At 37.6% G+C, this 24,888-nt stretch overlaps 2 protein-coding genes across 3 annotated transcripts; both read left to right on the plus strand.

Moving 5' to 3' along the window:
• The first annotated feature begins 12,027 nt into the window (after window positions 1–12,027).
• LOC111910597 (uncharacterized) lies at window positions 12,028–13,896 on the plus strand. The gene is made up of 3 exons (XM_023906425.2): window positions 12,028–13,070; window positions 13,143–13,523; window positions 13,605–13,896. Exons 1-3 carry the CDS (start codon window positions 12,028–12,030, stop codon window positions 13,894–13,896), a joined length of 1,716 nt encoding a protein of 571 aa, XP_023762193.2.
• Window positions 13,897–21,194: 7,298 nt separating this feature from the next.
• On the plus strand, window positions 21,195–24,669 carry LOC111910603 (probable methyltransferase PMT28). 2 transcript variants are annotated; one of them, XM_023906432.3, is made up of 8 exons: window positions 21,198–22,368; window positions 22,458–22,607; window positions 22,701–22,971; window positions 23,054–23,146; window positions 23,231–23,405; window positions 23,504–23,746; window positions 23,824–24,018; window positions 24,214–24,669. In XM_023906432.3, exons 1-8 carry the CDS (start codon window positions 21,589–21,591, stop codon window positions 24,410–24,412), a joined length of 2,106 nt encoding a protein of 701 aa, XP_023762200.1. In that variant the 5' UTR covers window positions 21,198–21,588; the 3' UTR covers window positions 24,413–24,669. The 2 variants fall into 2 exon arrangements, with proteins under 2 accessions (XP_023762201.1, XP_023762200.1); XM_023906433.3 differs by lacking the exon at window positions 24,214–24,669 and having other exon boundaries at window positions 21,195–22,368; window positions 23,832–23,990.
• Window positions 24,670–24,888: the final 219 nt, after the last annotated feature.

A 24,888-nucleotide genomic window follows, 5' to 3' on the forward strand; every position in this document is an offset into this window, starting at 1 on the left:
TGGGATTTGACACCATCATAGCATAGTCTTCAGCTGTCAAATCGTGGTCTCCCAGATTTAAATCTTCTTCATCTTCTGCTGCACTCTTACCTTTGGACAGAAGCGCCAAAGACCCCAAATTTGAAACCACACTTTTCTTTTGTAGCACTGTCTTTTCCTGGGATTTCAGAATCCCCACCAGTTTTGCCAAAGAGTACGATTTGAACTGCTCATGTGCTTTTACTGTCGACACAACAGCTCTCCATTCGGGTCTTAGGCCATTCAGGAAAGTGACCTTCTGTTCGATGAGCTTCCTTTCAATATCATGTTTGATCATTTTGATGAGAAGATGATTGAAACGATCAAATGTTTGCATAACAACCTCTTCTGGCTTCTGCTTGAACTCTCCAAATTCAGAGAGAAGTAAGGTCTGAATTGAGTGCTCCAGATCTTCATCTCTAGAATACAGCTCTCGCAGCCGATCCCAGATTTCCTTTGTTGTACCACAAGAACTCACTTAATTGAAACGTGTCGGATTGAAGAGCGAATCGAATTAGTCTCAATGCATTAATGTTGCATTGAAACTTCTCCTTTTCGTCCTGAGCGATGTCTTTCACATCTTTCAATAGATCATTGCACTCCTTTTGAGTTTTAATGATTCTAGATGTGCCTGAATGAGCAAAAGGGGCAGATATAATAGCTTCCCATATCAGATACCCATTATCTTCAGATCCAATAACGTAATCTTCAAAGTGGTGCGTCCACACTTCGTAGTCTTGAGTGTAGAGAATTGGAATCTTGGTTGTTTATCCTATACTGTTAGAGATGTTAATAGGATTGGATAGAGAATCGTCCATGCTTGATCGTTTAACATGTTATAAGATCAGACTTTGTAATACGTAATATTAGGGCAAGATGAATAATTAATGAGATACGTCAATTATGGAGTGACGACTCAATAAATTCCAATGAATGCGGAATAAACCCTAATCACTTCTTTCACAGAAGAGATGTGTATGAATTACACAGTCTCCTGCTCTGATACCAATTGATGAGTTGAACAACTCTTTGATCGTTTAGATCTTAAACAGGTTAATTACAAAAACGTAAACAGAAATATCAAACACAAGAGTGAATCAAAATACGTCGAATGATTCAATAGATTCAAGCCTCAGCAGAGCTCGACAAAGAACTTCCGCTGTAGAGGCAACTAGGGTTACAAACAATAAAAAATATTTTCTATGAATGATCGACTCCAAATCTTACGTACTAAGATGTATGCAAGCATCTATAAATACTAAACCCTAGTAAATAACTCACGGATGGACAGGCCCAATCCGGAAACAAAATTGGACTAATGAACGAGCCCAAGACGCAACACATATCAAACCCTACATTTCCATTAGCAATAATTATAGTGGAATGAGGCTTTACCTTGATACAAAATACTTGTTCATATGAGAATAATTGGAGGAAAATGATATTTATATCGAGCACATATGCACTAATAATTTACTAATCAGATCAAATTACGAAAGGTCCAACACCCAAATCATTTCAGTATGTCGTCAAAATGAGTTTAAGGCTAGACCTATATAATTCTAGCATAGTACTTTAATCTAACTTTTAATTTTAATTATTTAAATACTTGATTTTTATTGCTCCATAATATGCAATTTCTGTATATTTAATAACTTGTGCACACTAATATTCTATAAAAACAAATTTACTACATTACCGCTTAACTCTAACGTCATTTAGCTTAATTTAATCGTAAGTTTTATGTGAAACACCAAAGGATGATCGGCGGTTCCCGTGTCTAAAAATGACACATTATGTTGTACTTTTTTGCATTGGTTTTTAACATAAAACAAGATGAATACAACTTGGCCAAGATAATAAAACATGTATACAAATAGTCACTTGGCCAAGTGGGAGAATATTGGAAGTATATATATATATATATATATATATATATATATATATATATATATATATATATATATATATATATATATATATATAACATGAGGGACAATTTATGTGTGGTTCTTATTTTCTTTCCTTTAAGGTGTAACTATTCATCAGTCAAGAAGGCATAAGATCAAAAGGATGCGCAATTGCTTTTCATTACGTTTCAAGAGCTATCTATATAACACCATTGACATGAGTATCAAACGTATCGATCCATCCATCAGATCATTAATAATACATCATTACGGGAAGAACAAAGGATCTTCTCATGGCATCAGCCACAATTAAATTGCCATTACCAAGTAACTATAACTTCTTCTCGATTCAACTTTTCATCTAATACGTGTGAAATTGATATTAGTTTGATCCTGTCAAGTCAAATACGTTGTGCCTTTTAAAAATTTCTATAACGCCTGGTTCCTAGTACGCATTTAATTATAATTTATTCACTTTTGTAGAACTACTCGACGAGTTGGGAGCCCTAAACTCGTCGAGTAGAAACTAGAATGGATGCGGGATTTTAAGCCACCTACTCGATGAGTTGAGAGCCTCGACTCGGCGAGTAGGTCTGCCAGAATGAAACCCTAACTTCGGGGTTTTGCACCCTATTTAAGCATATTAATCCCCACTTGCTGGCCTCATTTCCAGCCTCCAAGTCCCAAACCCTAATCCACGAAACCCTAGTGCCTTGTATGAACTTGTGAGTTGTTCTGAGAGAAGATTATGTTTTTGAAGCTTGTTGAAGAAGGAGGAGCTTGGAGATTCAGAAGGAAGCTAGTAGATCTAGAAACAACTTCGCATCCTCTTCATTTTCTGGTAATCAAGCTTCAACCTTGCTTAGTAGTTTGATAGATCTCTTTCTTTTCACTTTGTGGGGTTTTTGGTCCAAGAAGCTTAGTACTTGGGAAAGGGACATCCCAAGTGATTTACCTTTTAGATATGGAGTCTAGAAGGGGTTTCATGGCATAAAGGTGCAAACTTAATGACCATGGAAGCCCCATGCAAGCTTTAAGGTATGGTTTTGGCCTTTTAAGCCCCAAAATGTCATGCATGGAAGGAAAGTCTGAGACTTTACATGTTCATTTGGTGTCTAGGACCTAGATCTTAGTTTTCATGCTTTGGTTTAGAGTATTATGGCTTGTGGATCAAGATCTATGTCCTAGAGAACTAGGGTTTGAGCTAAACCCATTAAGAAGTACTAATAAAAAGTAAAGTTGGAAACTTTACCCTTAAAAGGGTATTTCCGGTATGTAGTTGAAGTATGGAGTTTGGATCTGAAGGATAGGAGCTTAATACATTGAGATAGCTCAAACAGACAAAGGAACTTGGCGAGTCCATAGAGGGACTTAACGAGTTGAGTCGGTTTGTCTCGATCCTATACAAGGTAGAACTCGACGAGTTGACTCGTGTCAACACGATTATGAGTAGTGTTAGATGCCATTTTATGCGTCTTATAGGGTAGTTTTTATCATCATTTTAGCATCATATTTTGTACATTTGCATGTCATTTATTTAAATAATGTTCAGCTCATGTCTTTCGTTAGAATTCCTGTACTGGTCATGTTTTTATATAAATTTCAGATAGTTCGAGTGGAGCAGTGCTTTGGGAGCAGTTGGATGCGCGTTTGGAGCTTCAAATGGAGCTTGGAAGTTATGGATTATGTTGCGGAATGTTTGGAATATGTTTTGGTCAAGAAACATTCGATCGAATTGATCACACGAAGATAGAATATGCAATCTAAAGTTAAAGGATGTTGCTGGAAGCTTTGACCCCTTGTCAGTATTTTGACCATATCTTGAGAAACGTAACTCCGATTGACGCGATTCAAAATGATATGAAAAGTAGACGAAATTTCGGACGTCATAGGCACAACCTGCGATCGCAGGTTGTCTCCTTGAGATTGCAGGTGACCCTTTTGCGATCGCAGGTTGCCTTCGGGGTTCTTTTGTGCCCAAAATTCATTCTGGGTGAAAACTCAATAGTTTCGATCGTAGGTTGGCTAAAAAGTGTCAAAATAGCATCCTACTTCATTAAAAAGGCACCAGACGCGTTTATTTCAAAACCTGCGATTGCAAGTTGTGTACATGCGATCGCAGGTGCGCCGTTTTTGCTGCTGGACATATAAATAGACCCTGAGAGCATTCATGTAACCTAAGTTGACGATTCCAGAGGTTCCAGACAACGAAAATACGATTTTGGCGGCGTTTCTTCTCCGATTTCAATGATTTCTGAAGATCTGAAGACTGTGGATCATCTCCTACGTTTAGTTTAGTAAGATTTAGTAGTTTAATGTTTCTTTTTATTGTTTTAGATCAGATTTTAGCCATGTCTGGCTACAGCCTAGTTTTCAGTTCTGCAAAAGAAAATTACTTTTCATGTGATTGATCATTAGATCTGGTTTTTGATTTGTGTTTCTATCTAGATTCTTCAGTTTTGTTCTTAATGAATGTTATTTTGATTCTTGTTAGTCTGATCACCTAGCTAGGGTTTTATCATTCCAATTAATCAGTTAATAGAATCCGTAATTGTTCTAATAAATTGGTAAAAGTAACAAGTATCAGATTGGTTCCGTTTGGGATTTAACTCTAGTATAAACTGAAAAATCATATCTTTATGCTTCTGAGCTTGTGAGAAGTATTAGGTATTGTTGGGAATTTTACAAAGAACTTAAAGAAATTTTATGATTTAATTAAGAGCTTGTTTAATTGAACAGTAAAAGTTAGGGTTAATTGAAGAGCTTGTTTTGATTAACTAATTTAGGTAAAAGAGAAATTACTAGAGCTTGTTAGTTTTTCTCAGTACCGGCTTAGATAGAACGCATCTCTAATAATCATATCTGGATCAGTTACATGATTAGGAAAGTCGCAGCAGAACTAAAATAATTTTTTTATATTGATTTTTGTTTAGTTTAATATCACTGCAATTTTAGTTTTTAGTTTAACTCAAATCCCCCTTTTAATAATTTCTGTCTTGACTAGATTGTGCCTGATGCAAAAAGGCATTGACCATTAGGTTGTGTCCCTAAGGATTCGACCCTGCTTCCCTGTGCTATATTTTAGTGCAACCAGTAGTGATAAATTTATTTGTTAAATACGTGTGCGACAACGTGTTAACAAGTAGCAAGGGAACTCGGCGAGTCAGGAGGATAACTCGACGAGTTGAGTCAACTCGGATGGTTGACTTTGACTGTGGCTGAGCATTGAATTTAACGTAGACCTTGACTTAGACCTAGGATGCCCGTGAAGGGGTCTTGATATAAGGAATGGTATCTAAGAGGTTGTTTTGTATAGGGCGTAAGTAGAGCCAGTTGCAGGAGCAGAGACGTTCGGCTACTTCAGTCGACATTAAAGGTGAGTTTTCCTCCTAGGAACGGGTCTAAGGCACCAATGTCGGCCCGTTTATGTATGATAGTGTATGCCGGACTTCGGTCCGATGCCTGGGGAACCTATGTAGGTTTATATGTTTTCTGGAGTTCGGTCCGATGTTGGGATGGTACCCGAAGAATGTTAGTATGCTTGATGTCTTTGTGATTCTTACATGTGTATGTATTTGTATGTTCCCGAACTACGGTTCGATGTCGGGGCGGTTCCCGAAAAATGTTTGTATGTTTCCAAATTTCAGTCCAATGTTGGGCGAGGCCCGAGGAATGTTTATATGTCTATAGTTAAGTGGTTACGCTTTTGTTATGTGTATTAGTAGTTATTCTCATATGTATGCTGAGCTTTGCTCAATGTCGGGTGGGGCCCGATGCTGCGAGGGGCCGATGCCAAATGCGACCAGATGTTGGGTGGGGCCTGATGTTGGACAAGCCAATGCCGGGTTGTGCTCGATGTAGCAGGGCGGAGCCCAATGTATGTTGTATGCGCTTATGTGATTATGTGTATGGTATCTAGTAGTTTGGGGAGACTCACTAAGCTTCGTCCTTACAGATTTCAGTTTTGGTTTTAGGTATTGCCGCTAGTAAGGGGAAGAGCTCAGGATAACTGCATGACACACACCACAGGGTTTTAGTCTGGGAGGATTCACTATGTTGTTTTCACATATGATTTTGATATATTAATAGATGTTATGATATTTTTGAGATATATGATTTATGAATTTTATATGATGATTAATACTTATGGTTTTATTAACGAATTAAAATGAAACTTTTGGACCATATTTTTGGGATGTTTCAAGTTGATATCAGAGCCTTGGTTTGAGGGATTCGGGCACACTCTCAGATGTGTCAGAACTCAAACAAGGGACTTGGTATGAAAATTTTCTAAAGAAAAATCATTTTTATAAAAGAACTTTGAAAATAGAAAAGAATTTTAAAAAGAGAAAATGGTATGGTGCATGCAATCAGCCGAGCTCAAGTATGTACTCCCAAATTATCCATGCAAGTTTATGATATGATATGTTGTGAGAACTAGATGTTAGATTAGGGCTAAGGATCTAAGAAGGATGCCTTATGTGCCTGTTATATGTGTATGAGCTTTATGAATTGCATGTTAGTATAGATTAGTCGGTGATATGATGGCATGATTAGGATATGCTTGATTATGTTTACTCAATGCTCGAATGTTGCTTGCTTTGTGCTTTTAGGATTTTTAGCTATCTTTAACTAACTAGTAAAAAAATATGTTAAGTTACATATTACAAGGACTAAATAATTTCAGAAGGTTAGGTTTAGCTCTATTTCGCAGCTCTTGTCTGAGTCCAACCGTTGTAGGGTAGGACCACTCATTCGAAGAATTATCTAATCTTAATGATATGTAATGGTATTCACGAGTTAGTTAGGGGGAGATAGCAGGGACTCCAGCTGATGGCAGAGAGTTGGTTGGTGATTACCCTAGGGCAAGCCTAGGATGAGATTAGCATGAGATCAGCAGTAGTAGTAGAATGGACTTGGTGGAGTCGAGGCAGTTCTTGAAGAAAGTATGGATAGATGTGGAAGGTATTATGGGCTCGTACTACTGAAAGTAGAGGATTCGTACTCGAATCAAGGAAGGCTGAGATGAACCCAGGAAACTTGTAGTATGTGAGATCCCTCAAGTTATGATGAGTATTATGATGTTTGTTATGGTGTATTTTCAGTATGCTGACGCTACGCACTAGGCAGTTGGCACTTCAGGCACTGGTGAGGGATCAGGCTCGGGCTCTGGAGCCGGGTAGCTAGATGACCAGATGATGGAGTTCATCTCATCTGAGACCACACGCAACATTGTAGACTAGACTCATGTGATCTTTGGTACGATCAAGGAGGGTATCATGGAGCTGTTGCATTAGAGACTAAGTGCATTTCGCACTGAGGTGGCAGCCATGATGGGGTCACGCACACTGACATTATAGGATTTCAGAGCCTATGGAGCTCCCGACTATCATGGGGCTCGGGACCCCATTGCTAGTGGCAGATGGTTGACAGATGTCTCCAACGCCTTCCGCACCAGCAGATGTCCCGAGGAAGACAAGGTTAGACTTACTTCTTGCTTCCTAAAGGACAGGGCACGGTATTGATGGGAATAGGTTGGGAGAGCTATTGGAGATGATGCCACTATCGATGTGATGACTTAGAGTGATTTCTCATCCAGGTTCAGGGTCGTGTTTTCACCTGTGATAGAGGTGCAACAGCTTGCGAGGGAGTTCTAGGACCTCTAACAGACTACGGAGACGGTGGCCAAGATCACCGCTATGTTCAGGGAGAGGGACCTTCTCGTTCCGTACTACAAGGAGGACAAGGAGATGAAAAAGTCCTGATATCATAAGATGCTGCGGAGTGATATCCTCCAGTTTGTGAGTCGATCCAGATGCAAGACGTTGGATATGATTGCTAAGGCTCGGGAGAGGGGGTTGGATTTGGAGATGGAGAGAAAGAGGAAACCGGATGGGGTTCAGACAGGTAGTTTGGGTAAGAAGCCCAAGGTATCAAATTGTAGATCGAGGAGCCAACATGGCTGCAACCGGTGTAGCAAGTGCGGCAAGATGCACGAGGGGGCGTACAGGACGGGGAGTTTAGGCTGCTTCAAGTGCAGCCGAACTGGTCACATGAGCAGGGATTGTACATCTACCACCACCACCATAGCAGTTTCAGATCTGATTTGCTTTCAGTGCAATCAGATAGGACACAAAAAGGCCCAATGTCCAGCAGCAGCAGGACAGGTGGCGGCACCCGCTCCTGCCATGTTGAGGATTACAGATGGCTGTCAGGGCCGGGCAGAGGCGCCTACGTCAAGGAGCATGGATTTTTAGCTTACTGGAGAGGAGGCACGTGCAGCTCCTGATGTTGTGACAGGATCGTTCTTAGTGAACGGTATATCAGCCAGGGTATTGTTCGATTCAGGGGCCACCCGATCTTTTGTGTCGCTTGCAATTAGCATGCGATTTGCTAGAGCTCCAGGGGAGCTAGATTGTCCTATGGATGTAGATATAGCAGATGATAGGAGCGTACGGGTTGCGAGGGTGCATCGGGGATGCACACTACAGTTGTTCGACAAGCAGATTATGTGGATTTGGTCCCCATTCCCCTACAAGGGAATAAGGTTATAGTGGGTATGGAGTGGTTGAGCCCCAATAGGGAAGTGATCGACTGCGAGCAACAGATAGTGAGAGTTCGGACTACTAGTGAGGGAGGTTAGTGGTTCAGGGCGAGAGGCCGCAACGTGGACCAATTTTATGTTCAACAGCGAGGGCGAGGTGCTACCTTCTACAGGGTTGCGTAGGGTATTTCGCCTATGTTATGGATACCAGGGATAAGGGTAAGGTGACACTAGATGATGTACCGGTCTTGTGAGAGTACCCTGATGTATTCCCGGAGGATTTGCTTGGGATACCTCCGGAGAGACAAGTTAAGTTCAGGATTAACCTAGTCCCCGGTGCGACTCTGATAGCCAAGGCACCATATTGGTTGGCACCTCCCAAAATGCAGGAGTTGTCTACGCAGCTGCAAGTGCTGCTAGACAAGGGATTTATCAGGCCGAGTAATTCTCCATGGGGAGTCCCGATCCTGTTTGAGAAGAAGAAGAACGGGTCACATCGGATGTGCATAGACTACTGGGAGCTAAATAAGGTAACGGTGAAGAACCGTTATCCCCTCCCGGGGATTGATGATTTGTTTGACCAGCTACAGGTTGCATCTTGGTTCTCCAAGATTGATCTGTGATCTGGTTATCACTAGATGCGAGTCAGAGACTAGGATGTCCAGAAGACAACTTTTTGGACTTGCTATGGTCACTATGAGTTTGTGGTGATGTCTTTTGGGCTTACCAATGCTCTAGCCGCATTCATGAACCTCATGAACCGCGTGTGCAGACCAATGTTGGACCGGTCTGTAATAGTTTTCATCGATCACGTCTTGGTTTACTCCAAGACTCAGGAGCATCATGAGGCGCATCTGAGGGAGGTATTGCAGACTCTGAGGATGGAAAGACTTTTCGCAAAGTTCTCCAAGTGTGAGTTCTAGTTGTGTGAGGTGCAGTTTCTGGGGCCCCTTTTCAACCAGAAGGGTATTCTGGTCGATCCGGCCAAGATAGATGTCGTGATGCAGTGGAAGTTTCCAAGGTCTCCAACTAAGATTCGGAGTTTTCTTGGTCTAGCGGGTTATTACTGGAGATCCATCCAATATTTCTCCAAGATCGTTGTTCCTTTGACCCGACCGACCAAGAAGTCGGTGACACTCTATTGGGGGCCTGAGCAGCAAGCAGCCTTCGAGACTCTCAGACAACGGTTATGCGAGGCATCGATTCTGACTTTGCCGGAGGGCGTCGATGACTTTGTGGTTAACTGTGACACTTCGATCATGAGCATGGGTGTTGTATTGATGTAACGGGGTCACGTGATAGCTTACGCTTCGAGGCAACTGAAGCCTCACGAGGCTAACTATTTGACACATGATTTAGATATGAGGGTTGTGGTTTTTTCCCTCAAGATTTGGTGGCATTACCTCTATGGGGTTCGTTGTACCATTTACACGGACCACAAGATTTTGAGGTACCTCATGGATAAGCAGAATTTGAACATGAGGTAGTGTCGGTGGTTAGATGTGGTGAAGGATTACGACTATGAGATCCTTTACCACCCGGGCAAGAACAACATGGTGGTTGATGCTCTGAGCCGCAAGGCAGTAGTGACCCCGATTTGAGACATATTTTTGAGTATGAAATTGATTAATCCATTGCTAGAGCGGATTAGACCGGCGCAGGTTGAGGGCCTGAAAGAAGAGCGCCAGAAGTGCGAGCGGATCGTAGGCCGGGTGGCCTCATTTGATTATGACAGCCGAGGGTTGTTAACCCTGCATGGGAGGGTCTGGGTTCCATACTGGGGCGGAGTATGACATGTTTTGATGGATGAGGCCCACAAGTCGAGGTTCTCCATCCATCCCGGGGGCGACGAAGATGTATCGGGATCTTCACCCTGATTACTGGTGCCCCTGCATAAAGCGTGATGTAGCATGGTATGTAGAGTGGTGCTTAACCTGCAGGAAGGTCAAGCCAAGCACCAGCGACCCCACGACAAGATGCAGCCATTGGATACTCCCGTGTGAAAATGGGAGGATATCACCATGTATTTCATCACCAAGCTTCCCAAGACCGCACGTGGAGTAGACTCTATATGGGTCATCGTGGATCGGTTGACCAAGAGTGCTCGTTTTATCCCAATCCAGGAGAGTATATCGGTTGAGAAGCTGGCAGAGATCTACGTGTGTGAGGTAGTGACACGACATGGAGTGTCTGTCTCGGTGGTGTCAGACCGAGATGTCCTTTTCACTTCCAGATTTTGGAAGCGGTTTCACGACGAGATGAGTACTCATCTCCACTTCAGCACCGCTTTCCACCCTCAGATGGATGGACAGAGCGAGAGGACGATTCAGACTCTCGAGGACATGCTACGCGCATGTGTATTGGATTTTAGTGGCAGTTGGGATACGTATCTTCCGTTAGCGGAATTTTCGTATAACAATAGCTACCGCCAAGGTTGTCAAAATCGTGATCTTAATCATAAGATCGCGCGATCTTATGATCTTACCTCCAAAAAACGAGTCGGGTCGTAGTAGGATCGGAGATTGCGTAGGATCGCACACGAGATCGTAGGAGCGCACCACGAATCGTAAGATCGCAATACGATCCGATCCTACATTTGGGTTTATGTTAATTTTTTTTAAATAGTTTACCACTTTACCCCAAGCCCAAGGTCCATTTACTTCAAGTCCATATCCATTTACGATTTGCTGATTGTTTTAGTGGGTCTTGAGTCTTGACTCTTGAATTTCTAAGCTAATTAACCCTAGGTAGAAAGTAAAAGAAAGTAAGAAACTAAAAGTCAGTTGTCGTCTTCTAGATTTCTACATTCTCTCTTGCTTCATCGATGTCATCCTTATGAAGAAACAAGAAATCACAGATCATCTTTTAAGTTTAATCATTGATGTTTTGAACTAAAGAAAATAGGTACGTTTGACAATTTATTTCATGATTGCATCTTCTTCTCTATTCTTGTTAGAAAATCTAGCCTCATTTTTTTAAGAAATATTTGCTGGTTGCTTGATCATTCAGAAACGAAAATGTAGCCTCATTTTTTTAAGAAATATTTGTTGATTGTTAGAAAATCTTTGACCCTGTTCTTGTTTTAAATTTCTCAGCATATAGCAACTCATATTTTATAGTTGTTTAATAAAACCCTCATAATTGATATAAAAGAAAATTTTGACCCCTCACAGTCATTTTCCACTTTGCCGTCTTTATACTTTTTGTGCTAAAAACATGAGTAATATGTTTCTGTTTTGTATTATTGTTAGTTTATTATCCCTAATTATTATTAACTAGTTATTCAATTATTAATGTTTTGTATCATAAATGCATAATGTATATTTGCAATTTCCTACTAAATTACATATAACGTCACTTTGCATCATGAATTTAATATCTTCGTTAATAAATTAGTTTCTCAAGTCATAAAACTTCCAGGGGGTTTTAAATTCTTAATGTCATAAGTAGATATTGGTTTGTTTAATATTTTGGTCCATGTCCCTTTACCAATATTCCTATTGTATGTAACTATATGTAATTCTAATTTTCTAATATTTTCTAACTTATACAGCTATGACAGAAAATAATTCCGGATCGACACCTGCAACTACCTTCACACAACCAACAACAAGTAGAATAAGAAAAAATGCTTCTAGGTCTAGAACAGATCCTGGTTGGCTGCATGGTAAAGATTTGGGTAATCGAAAGGTGCAGTGTACATTTTGTGATTCTATAAGCACCGGTGGGATATTTAGATTCAAGCATCACTTAGCTCGCACACGTAATAATGTCTTAGCTTGTGAAAAGGTTCCTGAAAATATTAGGGTACAATTCGCTCGTTTGTTGGAAGACAGTGATACAACAACAAAGAAAAAGAGAGGCGTATTTTCAATCGATGAAGATGACGAGGCCTATGAGAGGAATGTTAGAGGAAATAACTTGAAGAATTTTGTTTCAAAAAAAGGAAAAGTTCAAAAAACATTGAATACAATTTATAAGAAGGATGAACGGGAAAGAGTTTGCCAACAAATTGCAAGGTTTTTCTACACGAGTGCCATCCCCTTTAATTGTGTAAAAAACCCCGAGTTTCATAAAATGATTGATATGGTTGGTGAATCTGGAAGAGGCCTTAATCCTCCTTCTTACCATGAAATACGAGTTACATTGTTGAAAAAGGAAGTTGATTACACCAAGTCATTAGTGGAAGATAACAAAAGGGAGTGGAAAAAGACTGGTCGCACATTAATGAGTGATGGATGGAGTGATCGGAAAAACCGATCGATATGTAATTTTCTTGTAAACAGTCCTAGAGGGACCATCTTTTTAGCATCAATCGACACATCTAATATTATCAAGACAAAAGAACATGTATTTGCAATGTTAGATGACTTCGTTGAAAAAATAGGAGAGGAAAATATTGTTCAAGTAGTGACAGATAATGCTGCAAATTATAAGGCAGCTAGAGAAATGTTAATGAAAAAGAGGAAGAAACTTTTTTGGACACCATGTGCACCTCATTACATTGATCTAGTGTTGGTGGATTTTGAAAAAAAGATTGAAGAACATAAGGAAACCATCACAAAAGGAAGAAAAATAACAAGCTTCATCTATAATAGGTGATGATTGATTATTTATTTATTTTATATAGTGTTTCTTATATTTCTTATAACAAATTTCATTTATAACAGGTCACGATTGATTTCTATGCGGAAAGAATTTACAAAAGGGAAAGAACTCCTTAGACCTGCAGCAACAAGATTTGCCCCTACTTATCTTACACTTGGTCGTTTGTTTGAATTGAAAGGCGCTTTGATCTCGATGTTTGCTTCCAAAAAATGGTTGTCTACTAACTATGCAAGAATTGATGTTGGAAAGAATGTTGAGGATATAATTATGGATCATCAAGGATTTTGGCCATCAGTTGTGACGTGTCTAAAGGCCGCGAGTCCTCTAATGAAGGTTCTTCGTTTGGTTGATTCAGATTCTAAACGATCCATGGGTTTCATTTACCAAGACATGGTAAATGCAGAAAACAAAATTAAATCAAACTTTAAAAATGTCCAGACAAGGTATTTGATTTTTTTTTTTGTCGATATTTTTAGTGTTTAATTTAGAACTATCTCATATTTCTTATTTGTATATATTTTTAGGTATGAACCCATCCATGAGATCATTAACGAAAGATGCTATAATCAACTTAATAAGGTGCTCGATGTGGCGGGTTATTTCTTGAATCCAATGATGCAATATAACTCTGACTTTGAGAATACAGGATGGATTAAAGGTGGATTATACATGTGCCTGGAAAGAATGTGTGGTGATGATGAGAACCTAGCAAAGACGATTGATTATCAATTTGATCAATTCACTAATGCAAGAGGGCTATTTGGTTTTAATGTAGCGAAATTAACAAGAAAAGAAAAAACTCCAGTTGATTGGTAGGATTCATACGGAGCAGACACACCCGAGTTGAGGAATTTTGCAATGAGAATTTTGAGTTTGACATGTTCCTCATCTGTTTGTGAGAGAAATTGGAGTGCTTTCGAGATGGTAATTTATAAGTAACAAGACTATTATTTTAACTTTAATTTTATTATATTGTCATGTAAATTTCCAGTTACATTTTTTTTGTTGTTTAGGTACATTCCAAGAGAAGAAATCGACTACATCAACAAAAGATGAACGATCGTGTGTATGTGATGTATAACTTGAAGCTAAATGAAAAAGAAGAAAATAAAGGAAAAGAACATGATCAAATGGGACTTGAAACATTAAATCTTGATGATGTTGTTTCTGATGATGAGTGGATTACTGAAGAGGAGTCTTCTAATCAATATGCAGATGAAGAGTGGATTAATCCTCTTGATGGTTCAAGTTCAAGTAGGCCGCAAGCGTCTGATGGTGGTGAAGATGTTGAATTTCTTGAAAGAGCTATAAGAGATCAATTACGTGAGTTATTTAGTTATCACATGATTTTATAAATGGATAATGATAGCTTTTAGGTCGATATATCATGTTTTTTTCCATTTCAGGTGCAGGGGGTGGAAGAGAATTAAGAGAAGATGTTTTGGATTTAGGAGATAGTGATATGGATGCACCATTTGTTACGCTAAACTAGAATTGCTAGTATTTTTGGGTTATGACTAATGATTTAAACGTTTTGTAACTTTTGAATGGTAAACTAGTTGATGGGGATGTATTATTTGTGTTTTAAACTTATTATTATGTCATTTTTTGGTAGGATCTTAAATCTTGATATCGATCTTACGATCCCGATCTTGCAAAGCCAAAACCGATCCTAAGTAGGATCCCGATCTTGACAACCTTGGCTACCACTCTAGCATAGATTGACCTCCCCTTTCGAGATGCTCTACGGGAGGAAGTGTAGGACCCCGATCTGTTGGGGAGAGGTCGTTCAGAGGGTCATGGAGAGTACCGAAGTAGTACTCAAGACTACTGAGAGGATCTAGCCGGTTCAAAGCAGGCTACAAACTGCTTAGAGTCAGCAGAAGAGCTATGCCGACAAGCGCCGTTCCGACTTGGAATTTCAGGTAGGCGACATGGTTCTCCTAAAGGTGCCACCTTGGAAAGGTGTCATCCGGTTCAGGAAGCAGGGCAAGCTGGGCCCCAGGTACATCAGTCCTTTCAGGGTTATAGCATGGGTGGGCAAGGTGGCATGTTGATTGGATCTTCCAGCATATCCCATCCAGATCCATAACACTTTTCATGTTTCCCAGTTGTGGAAGTGCTTAGTGGATGATTCAACGACTGTGTCTTTAGAGGATATTCAGGTTGATAACAGCCTAAACTATATCGAGAGACCTGTAGCTATTTTGGATAAGAAGACAAAAGAGCTGAGGAACAAGAGGGTTGAGCTGGTGAAGGTGCAGTGGCAGCACCGCAAGGGTTTAGAGTGGACTTAGGAGCCCGAGGAGGAGACGAGGGAGCACTACCCGTAGTAGTTTCCTGACGTAGCAGACTTCGAGGATGAAGTCTAAGACAAATGGGGGAGAATTGTAATGCTTGGTTCCTAGTACGCATTTAATTATAATTTATTCACTTTTTCTAGAGCTACTCGATGAGTTGGGCGCTCCAAACTCGTCGAGTAGAAACCAGAATGGACGCGGGATTTTAAGTCACCTAATTGACGAGTTGAGAGCTTTGACTCGGCGAGTAGATTTTCCGGAATGAAACCCTAATTTCGGGGGTTTGTACCCTATTTAATCATCTTAATCCCTACTTGTTGGCCTCATTTCCAGCCTCCAAGTCCCAAACCCTAATCCACGAACCCTAGTGCGTTGTGTGAGCATGTGAATTGTTTTGTGTGAAGATTGTGTGTTTTGAAGCTTGTTGAAGAAGGAGGAGCTTGGATATTCAGAAGGAAGCTAGTAGATCCAGAAACAACATCACATTCTCTTCATTTTCTGGTAATCAAGTTTCAACCTTGCTTAGTAGCTTGATAGATCTCCTTCTTTTCACTTTATGGGGTTTTTGGTCCAAGAAGTTTTGTACTTGAGAAAGGGATGTCCCAAGTGATTTACCTTTTAGATTTGGGGTCTAGAAGGGGTTTCATGGCATAAAGGTGCAAACTTAATGACCATGGAAGCCCCATGCAATCTTTAAGGTATGGCTTTGGCCTTTTAAGACCCAAAAGGCCATGCATGGAAGGAAAATATGAGACTTTACGTGTTCATTTGGTGTCTAGGACCTAGATCTCAGTTTTCATGCTTTGGTTTGGAGTATTATGGCTTTTGGACCAAGATCTATGTCCTAGAGAACTAGGGTTTGAGCTAAACCCTAATAACGGGTAAAGTTGGAAACTTTACCCTGTAAAAGGGTATTTCCAGTATGTAGATGAAGTATGGAGTTTGGATCTAAAGGATAGGAGCTTAATCCATTGAGATGGCTCAAACAGACAGAGGAACTCGGCGAGTCCATAGAGGGACTCGACGAGTTGAGTCGGTTTGTCCCAATCCTGTACAAGGTAGAACTCGACGATTCTGTGAAGGGACTCGACGACTTGGCTCGTGACAGCATGATTATGAGTAACAAGGGAACTCGGCAAGTCAGGGAGATAACTAGACGAGTTGAGTCAACTCGGATGGTTGACTTTGGCTTTGACTAAGCGTTGACTTTCACTTGGACCTTGACTTTGACCTAGGATGACCCGTGAAGGGGTCTTGATGTAAGGAATGGTATCTAAGAGGTTGTTTTGTATAGGGCATGAGTAGTGCCAGTTGCAGGAGTAGAGACATTCAGCTACTTCACTCGACATTTGAGGTGATTTTTCCTCCTAGGAACGGGTCTAAGGCACCAATGTTGGCCCGATATGTATGATAGTGTATGTCGGACTTCGGTCCGATGCCGGTGGGGGGGAGGGGCGATGTAGGTTTATATGTTTTTTCGGATTTCGATCCGATGCCGGGACAGTACCCGAAGAATGTTAGTATGCTTGATGTCTTTGTGATTCTTGCATGTGTATGTATTTGTATGTTCCCGGACTATGGTCCGATGCCGAGACGGTTCCCGAGGAATGTTTGTATGTTTCCAGATTTCAGTCTGATGTCGGATGGGGCCCGAGTAATGTTTATATGTCTATAATTAAGTTGTTACGCTTATGTTATGTGTATTATTAGTTATGCTCATATGTATGCCGAGCTTTGCTCGATGCTAGGTAGGGTCCGATGCCGGGAGGGGCCTGATGCCAGATGCAGTTAGATGTCCGGTGGGGATTGATGCCAGACAAGCCGATGTCGGGCTGTGCTCGCTGTAGCAGGGTGGGGCCCAATGTATGTTATATGTGTTTATGTGATTATGTGTATGGTATGTGGTAGTTTGAGGAGACTCACTAAGCTTCATGCTTATAGATTTCAGTTTTGGTTTCAGGTACTGTCGCTAGTAAGGGGAAGAGCTCGGGATAACTGCATGACACACACCACAGGGTTTTAGCCTGGGAGGATTCACTCTGATGTTTTGATATATGATTTTGATATATTAACAGATCTTATGATGTTTTTGAGATACACGATTTATGACTTTTATATGATGATTGATACTTATGGTTTTATTAATGAATTAAAATGAAAGTTTGGACCATATTTTTGGGATGTTTCAAGTTCCCCACGTCCTATGCGATAAATTCCGGATTTTTAGTTTTTAAGGTTTTATGATTAATTCCTTTAGGCTTCAGTCTTTGCTCTAGCTTTCCTTGAACTATAAAACCCCCAATCAAAGAGTGGAAAAAACATCATCGAAACTTGGATGTTACAGTTTAGAAATATCCAAAACATGAAAACATATAATAAACCAACTGGTAAACACACCCGCCAAATACCCAAATCAGGAATCAGGTGTTAAATTTCAAGTTAATTTTTAATATATATATATATATATATATATATATATATATATATATATATATATATATATATATATATATATATATATATATATATATAATCTAGTGGCCCCCACTTACGCCCACCATTTCAAGAACACCCCTACCACTCACCCTTTTCCCACCACAAGTTCTAGCCATGGCCGTCATCTTTTATTCTACGGTGGCCAACATTTTTCCAATAAAACGAAAACCAAAAGTTAAAACTTACACTAAAACGAAGCCAAAAACTATTTCAAATAGCATAAAATCAAGAATCATGTAAAAATTCATATAGAACATCTGTAATATCTAGTAAGAGAATTAAGAATCATGACAAATATTCAAATAGTTAACATGTTAAAAACTCAATCCATAATTAAATTATAAATCCATATTGGATTCGAATACCTTGAGACAAGTATGCAAAAAAAACTCTAATTCCAAATCTAATGGTATGGAGACTCATCAGACCATAACTCACCATCTCATTTGGATTGTGTAGATATTTTCAGTTTCAGAGGCTTCAATTCCTTTTCAGGCGGTTTTAGACAATCGAAAGCCAGAACTTTTGGAGGCGGTGACAAAGTAGAGTTAACATTTTATAGATTTCTTGAGCAAGTAAGCAGACTCAGACAATCAAAAATTAGGACAGCGACATACATAATGAAGTATGAGCTCAATTTTCATGTTGAACTCTCTGTTGTCGAGCCTATTAAACTTTCCATCCACTTAATAGTGTCAAACTCCCCTACCGACCCATAGCCATACATTGCAACAAAATTGGCAAAGTAGCAACACTCATCGCACTTCCTTCAAACAGACTTAAAGACCTATATGCGAGAATCAAAGATTAGTGGTCGATGGTGGTTCAAAATGATTTTACATTTATAGTGACTAATGGTTGTTGTGTTGGAATCCCAAAAGAAAAGACGCGGAAAAGGTAATGTATGAGTTTAGAGTTAAAACAATAATGTATAATAAAGTTGGAAAATAATGGTAAATTAATAATTTCCTTAAAACTTTACACATTATGCTTGTTAGAGAGAGTTTTTTTATAACTTATTATTATTGACTTATTATAAATGAGTACTTATTTTCATTGGAGCGCATCATTTTTTGTTTATTTTTATTGACCACTCAATATATTTTGAGTGACCAATATAACTTAACCTTTTGTATATTTTACCCTCTTATCTTTTAATTATATGTTAATTCGCCCCTTCATTATATTTTAGTTTTCAATTTATTTATTTATTTACTAGTTAATTTGATTTGTCATTTTATTTAACTTATCTATCAAATATTTTGCAAATCTTACGAACTTTTATAGATATTTTAAAAATGTGTTTAACTTCAAACAAAAGATATTATCATCTTTGTGTTTAAAATTGACTAACTACATGGAAGGGGTTATATAGAACAATTTAAATAGATAATGATAGATTAATTGAATTTAAAGAAAAAACTAATAGAAGAAGTTAACTATTGGAGAGATCATTTATTTAAAATTAAAGTTAATAAAATGATGAGATGATAATATAACTTTAAGCTATAGCATAGCTCAACCATTAGAGATGCTTTTAGTAGTATTAAGTTTAAGGACCAGAATTACATCTAATCTTTATCATAAAGACTAGTTTTTCAAATTGAAACTTTTATGGACCTTAGCTAAAAAAAAGGGAAATCTTCAGAAAAGTCCCAATATTTACAAAAAAGTTACACTTTAGTCCCAATATTTTTTTTTGAACAAAAAAGTCCTGAAAACCGACAAAAATTTGTAGTTGACCATTTTGACCGGTTGAAACCGGTACCAAATTAATTTGAGACTATTTTGTAAACTAACCCAAAATATTGGGACTTTTCTGTAAACAAAAAATATTATGACTTTTCTGTAAACAAAAATATTATGACTTTTCTATATATAAAACCATTATTATTATTATTATTATTATTATTATTATTATTATTATTATTATTATTATTATTATTATTATTATTAAAAATATAAATAAGAATACTATTTTATTTAACTTGTTATTATTAATATTGTTACTAATACATATAAATGCATTTAAATGAAAAAATAATATTAATGACATTGTTTAAGGGTGGAGGTGGAGGAGATGGTGATACTTTTTGCATTGAAATCATGAATGTTTGTTTGTATATTTTTACTTTGTATATGATCATTTCATATTTGTTATTATTGTTTTCAATTCAGAATAATAATACTTAACAATTTAAAAGAAGTTGCATATTTGTAAAATTGTTTATTAATAGTTTAAGGTAGAAGGATTTCTCACTTTGTATATAAAAATGTTTAAGGTAGAAGGATTACTTTTCAAATCCAACAGATCCACTACAAACATCTACATAGGTAGCCTATATCAAAATTCAAAAGTATTAATTACAGTATCTTGTTTAATAAAAAGTAAGATGACATGTTTTTTGGATTAATACTTTTGAGTTACTCCTATTACTTTTTATTAAACAAGATATTGTAATTAGTACTTTTGAATTTTGATATGGGTTACCTATATAGATGATTATAGTGGATTTGTTGGATTTGGAAAGTAATTCTTCTACCTTAAACAATTTTATATACAATGTGAGAAACCCTTCCACCTTAAACTATTTATAAACAATTTTACAAATATGCAACTTCTTTTAAATTGTTAAGTATTAATATTCTGAATTGAAAACAATAATAGCAAATGTGAAATGACCATATACAAAGTAAAAATATACAAACAGACATTCACGATTTCAATGCTAAAAACATCACCATCTCATCCACCTCCACCCTTAAACAATGTCATTAATATTATTTTTTTCATTTAAATGCATTTATATGTATTAGTAACAATATTAATAGTAACAAGTTCAAAAAATAGTATTCTTATTTATATTTTTAATAATAATAATAATAATAATAATAATAATAATGGTTTTGTTTGTAGAAAAGTCATAATATTTTTGTTTATAAAAAAGTCATAATATTTTTTGTTTACAGAAAAGTCCTAATATTCTGGGTTAGTTTACGAAATACTCCAAAATTAATTTGGTACCGGTTTTTTACCGGTCAAAAAGGATCAAACTGCAGATTTTTGCTCCAAAATTAATTTGGTACCGGTTTCAACCGGTCAAAAAGGATCAAACTGCAGATTTTTGCCGATTTTCAGGACTTTTTCGTTCAAAAAAAGAATCTTCAGACTAAAGTGTAACTTTTCCGTAAATATTTTCTGAAAATTTCAAAAAAAAAATACAAAGTAGGTACCATTTTTGCGGTTTTCGCAAGAACGAATGAATACGGTTTTCCCCCGTCCTATATTCGGAGTCAAGTACTCACTAACTCAAGTGATATTTACAGTGACCCGCATGTGAACACCGGAAGTCCGGAAGACATCCTTGTCGGGTAAGCATGACCAAACCCCTGTAATATACTTGTCGACTGTTTACCGGAAGTTAAATTCATGAGATTCTTTCGAATCTGTGATCGAACTTATATCGGAAGAAACAAGGTGCGAGGAGTAAGAACCACATGGATTTACTTACATCACTGTGTTTGACTGCAATTTTATAAAGGATTCAGTGGGTAACTAACTTCACTCGTTTCTTTAATCACTCTTGATCTGTACATCATTCTTCTTACAATTAACACTTCACTATCCATTAATGCCCACAACCTGTTTGTTCTTTTTCCCCTTCATTGAATTGACAATGGTAAGTAGCTTTTTTGGTTCCTTTTAAATCCGATGGGTTTCAAGAAGTTGGGTTTTCCAATAGCTCGATTTGGTCGACAATCGAAAAAGTCGTATGGGTTCTTCATAAAGTTCGCATCAGTAACAATCTTGGGGTTATGTTTCGTGTTTGTTTGGTATATATTTTCTTCTTCAGCTTCTTCTGTCACATATCAAAGAAGCACTTTTGGTGAAATCGCTGAACCCGTATCCGAAAGAGGGCAAATAAAAAATAGCAAATCTTCCATTCTAATCAAGAATGAACCCGATTTGAATTCAGGAAAAGTAGAGGAGAAGAAACGGATTAACGAATCATCAAGATTAGATCCCGTTGTACCCAAAAACCATAAGAAAGAAGAAAAAAGTGTCGAGATTGTTAAAGGGTCTAAGAAAGATGAAAAACAAGAAGATGAAAACGGATCTGAAGTTGCAGAGTCAGAATCAGAGAATGAAAACGAGAAAGAAGACGAAGTGGAAGAAGGGGAACAGGAACGTGATTTAGTGGTTGATGTGGATCAATTAGATGAAAGCGATGAAGTAAAAGCTGAACATGGAAAAAAGAAGAAGTTTAAAGGTCCATTATTCGATCCAAAAGCCGAATATAACTGGAAATTATGTAGTACAAGGAGTAAACATAACTACATTCCATGTATTGACATTGAAGTTGCTTCAAAACGAATTCAAATGTATAGACACCATGAAAGAAGTTGTCCCAAAAATCCCTTATTGTGTCTTGTTCCACTTCCACATGAAGGATATCAAACACCAGTTATCTGGCCAGAAAGTAAAGAGAAGGTATAATCAACAATTCAACATAAACTATTGCTATTACATTTTTCTGTTTTCATAATATGTAAAATCATTAATCAAGAATCATTACACAGATATGGTTGAAGAATGTTGCACATCCAAAACTAGCTCAATTTATTAAAACACAAAATTGGGTGGTGGAATCTGGTGATTATCTAACTTTCCCACAAAATCAATCTGAACTCACTGGTGGAATTGCTCATTATCTTGAATCTATTCAAGAAGTAAGTGTAACAAGATTATTTTAATGGTTTCTTGATTTTCCCTTTTCTTGGTTTTTTAAATTGTTATTGATTGATGATTTGAAATTTTAATAGACAGTACCAGATATTGAATGGGGGAAGAACATTCGCACAATATTGGACATTGGATGTATCGATTCAAGCTTTGGGGCATTTCTTTTTGAGAAAAATGCATTTACACTTACATTAGGGTTAAAAGATGACCTTGTGGATTTAGCTCAATTAGCCCTTGAACGTGGTTTTCCTGCCATTATTACCCCTTTTGGAACTCGAAGGCTTCCTTTTCCTAGTGGCACTTTTGATATTATACATTGTGGAGAATGTCAGATTCATTGGCAATCTAATGGTTTGTTTTTATTTTGTTTTTCAGTATACAATATTTCCTTTTTATCTTATTCATTTATTATTATTTTGAAAAAACTTGGTAGGTGGCAAGCTTCTTATGGAGATGAATAGAATCTTGAGACCTTCTGGATACTTGATTTTGTCTAGTAAACATGATAGTATTGAAGATGATGAAGGTTGAGTCTATTAATAAAAATCTCTTGTTTATGCTTTTTGCTTTCTTCTCATTGGATATGCTTGTTGTTTGACTGTTTGACCAGCTATGTCAAAGTTGACCGCATCAATTGGTTGGAACATCTTGGCTCATAAAACCGATGATGTCAGCGACATCGGTGTTAGAATATACCAAAAACCCGAATCAAATGAAATCTATTCATTAAGAAGAAAGAAAATTCCTCCTATGTGTAAAGACAATGAGAATGCAGATGCTACTTGGTAACCCTATTTTCTCTTTCATCAAATAAGTAATATTCAAGAAAATGACAACCCACATGGGAAAATTGAAAATTAAGGGCAAATCCGTAAAATGTCAGGTATGTTCCCATAAATTCATGCTTGCATCCAATTCCTTCTGCCATTGAAGAAAGAGGAACTGAATGGCCTGAAGAATGGCCCAAAAGGCTTCACACATTCCCTGATTGGATAAACAATAAAGAGAAGTTGGATTCCGACTCTCGACATTGGAAAGCAATTGTTGACAAGTCTTACATAACCGGAATGGGAATCAACTGGTCAACTATTCGGAATGTAATGGACATGCATTCTGTTTTCGGAAGGTATATAATTTGAAAATTGTAATTCTTGACATTCTCCGGGGGTGTAATTTGTAAATTTTCTGATTCAAATTTTGCAGTTTTGCAGCTGCTCTTGTGGAACATGATGTTTGGGTGATGAATGTGGTGCCTGTGTATGCATCTGATACACTTCCCATAATCTTTGAACGTGGACTTGTTGGAATCTATCATGATTGGTGTGAATCTTTTGCTACTTATCCAAGATCATATGACCTTTTACATGCTGATCATCTCTTCTCCAGGCTTAAAAACAGGTTCAAATTTTAATTTCCCAAAATGCCCTTAACTCTAAAACTTCAATCATGATATGAACAAGGTCAATTTTGTCATTCCCTTATAACTTTCTTTCAATATATTCATATCTATTACTCATGACATAACATGTTATAAGACCGATGTCAATCAGGGGCGATATTGGAATTTAAAAAAGTTGTATATGCATTTTGCAGGTGTAGGCAAACGGTAAGTATAGTTGTTGAGATGGATAGGATATTAAGACCTGGTGGTTGGGCAATTATACGTGACAAGGCACAAATATTAAAATCATTAGAGAAAATATATAAAAGTTTACATTGGGAGATACGAATGACATTTGTTCAAGAAAAAGAGGGGATTTTATGCGTTCAAAAGACCATGTGGAGACCTTGAAATATCAAAATTTGATATTTCAGATTCAGATGATTTGTTTGTAGATTATATATAATATAGCAACTTTACTTGTTTGTTGATTTTGAGCGGATTTGTGATTGTTGAGTCAAAATAGTGATAGGATGATAGTTTGGGGGTTGATTGTGGCGAGTGTAAATCTTTGAGGGGTGTTTTTTGGAATTTATATAATTGAATATTTGAATTTGAACGCCTCAAGGGCCAGGGGTGTTTATGAAATCTTGGTTATTTGTGAGGAACTATGTCTTGTTTTTTTGTTTTTTTTTATTGAAAAACTTGATACGGACAATTATATATGATTGTTGTTTTCTTGACTTAAAAAGGACATAATAATTGAACAATGTTCAATTGGAGATAATAATTGAACAATTGAAGAAAAAAAGAAAAAAAAAAAACACTTGGTTTAATTTTTATCTATGAAGACACTAATTGTTTACCTATTTTCTATTTCCTTTTTT

This window comes from Lactuca sativa, chromosome 5, assembly GCF_002870075.4.
Source record: "Lactuca sativa cultivar Salinas chromosome 5, Lsat_Salinas_v11, whole genome shotgun sequence".
Taxonomy (NCBI): Eukaryota; Viridiplantae; Streptophyta; class Magnoliopsida; order Asterales; family Asteraceae; genus Lactuca; species Lactuca sativa.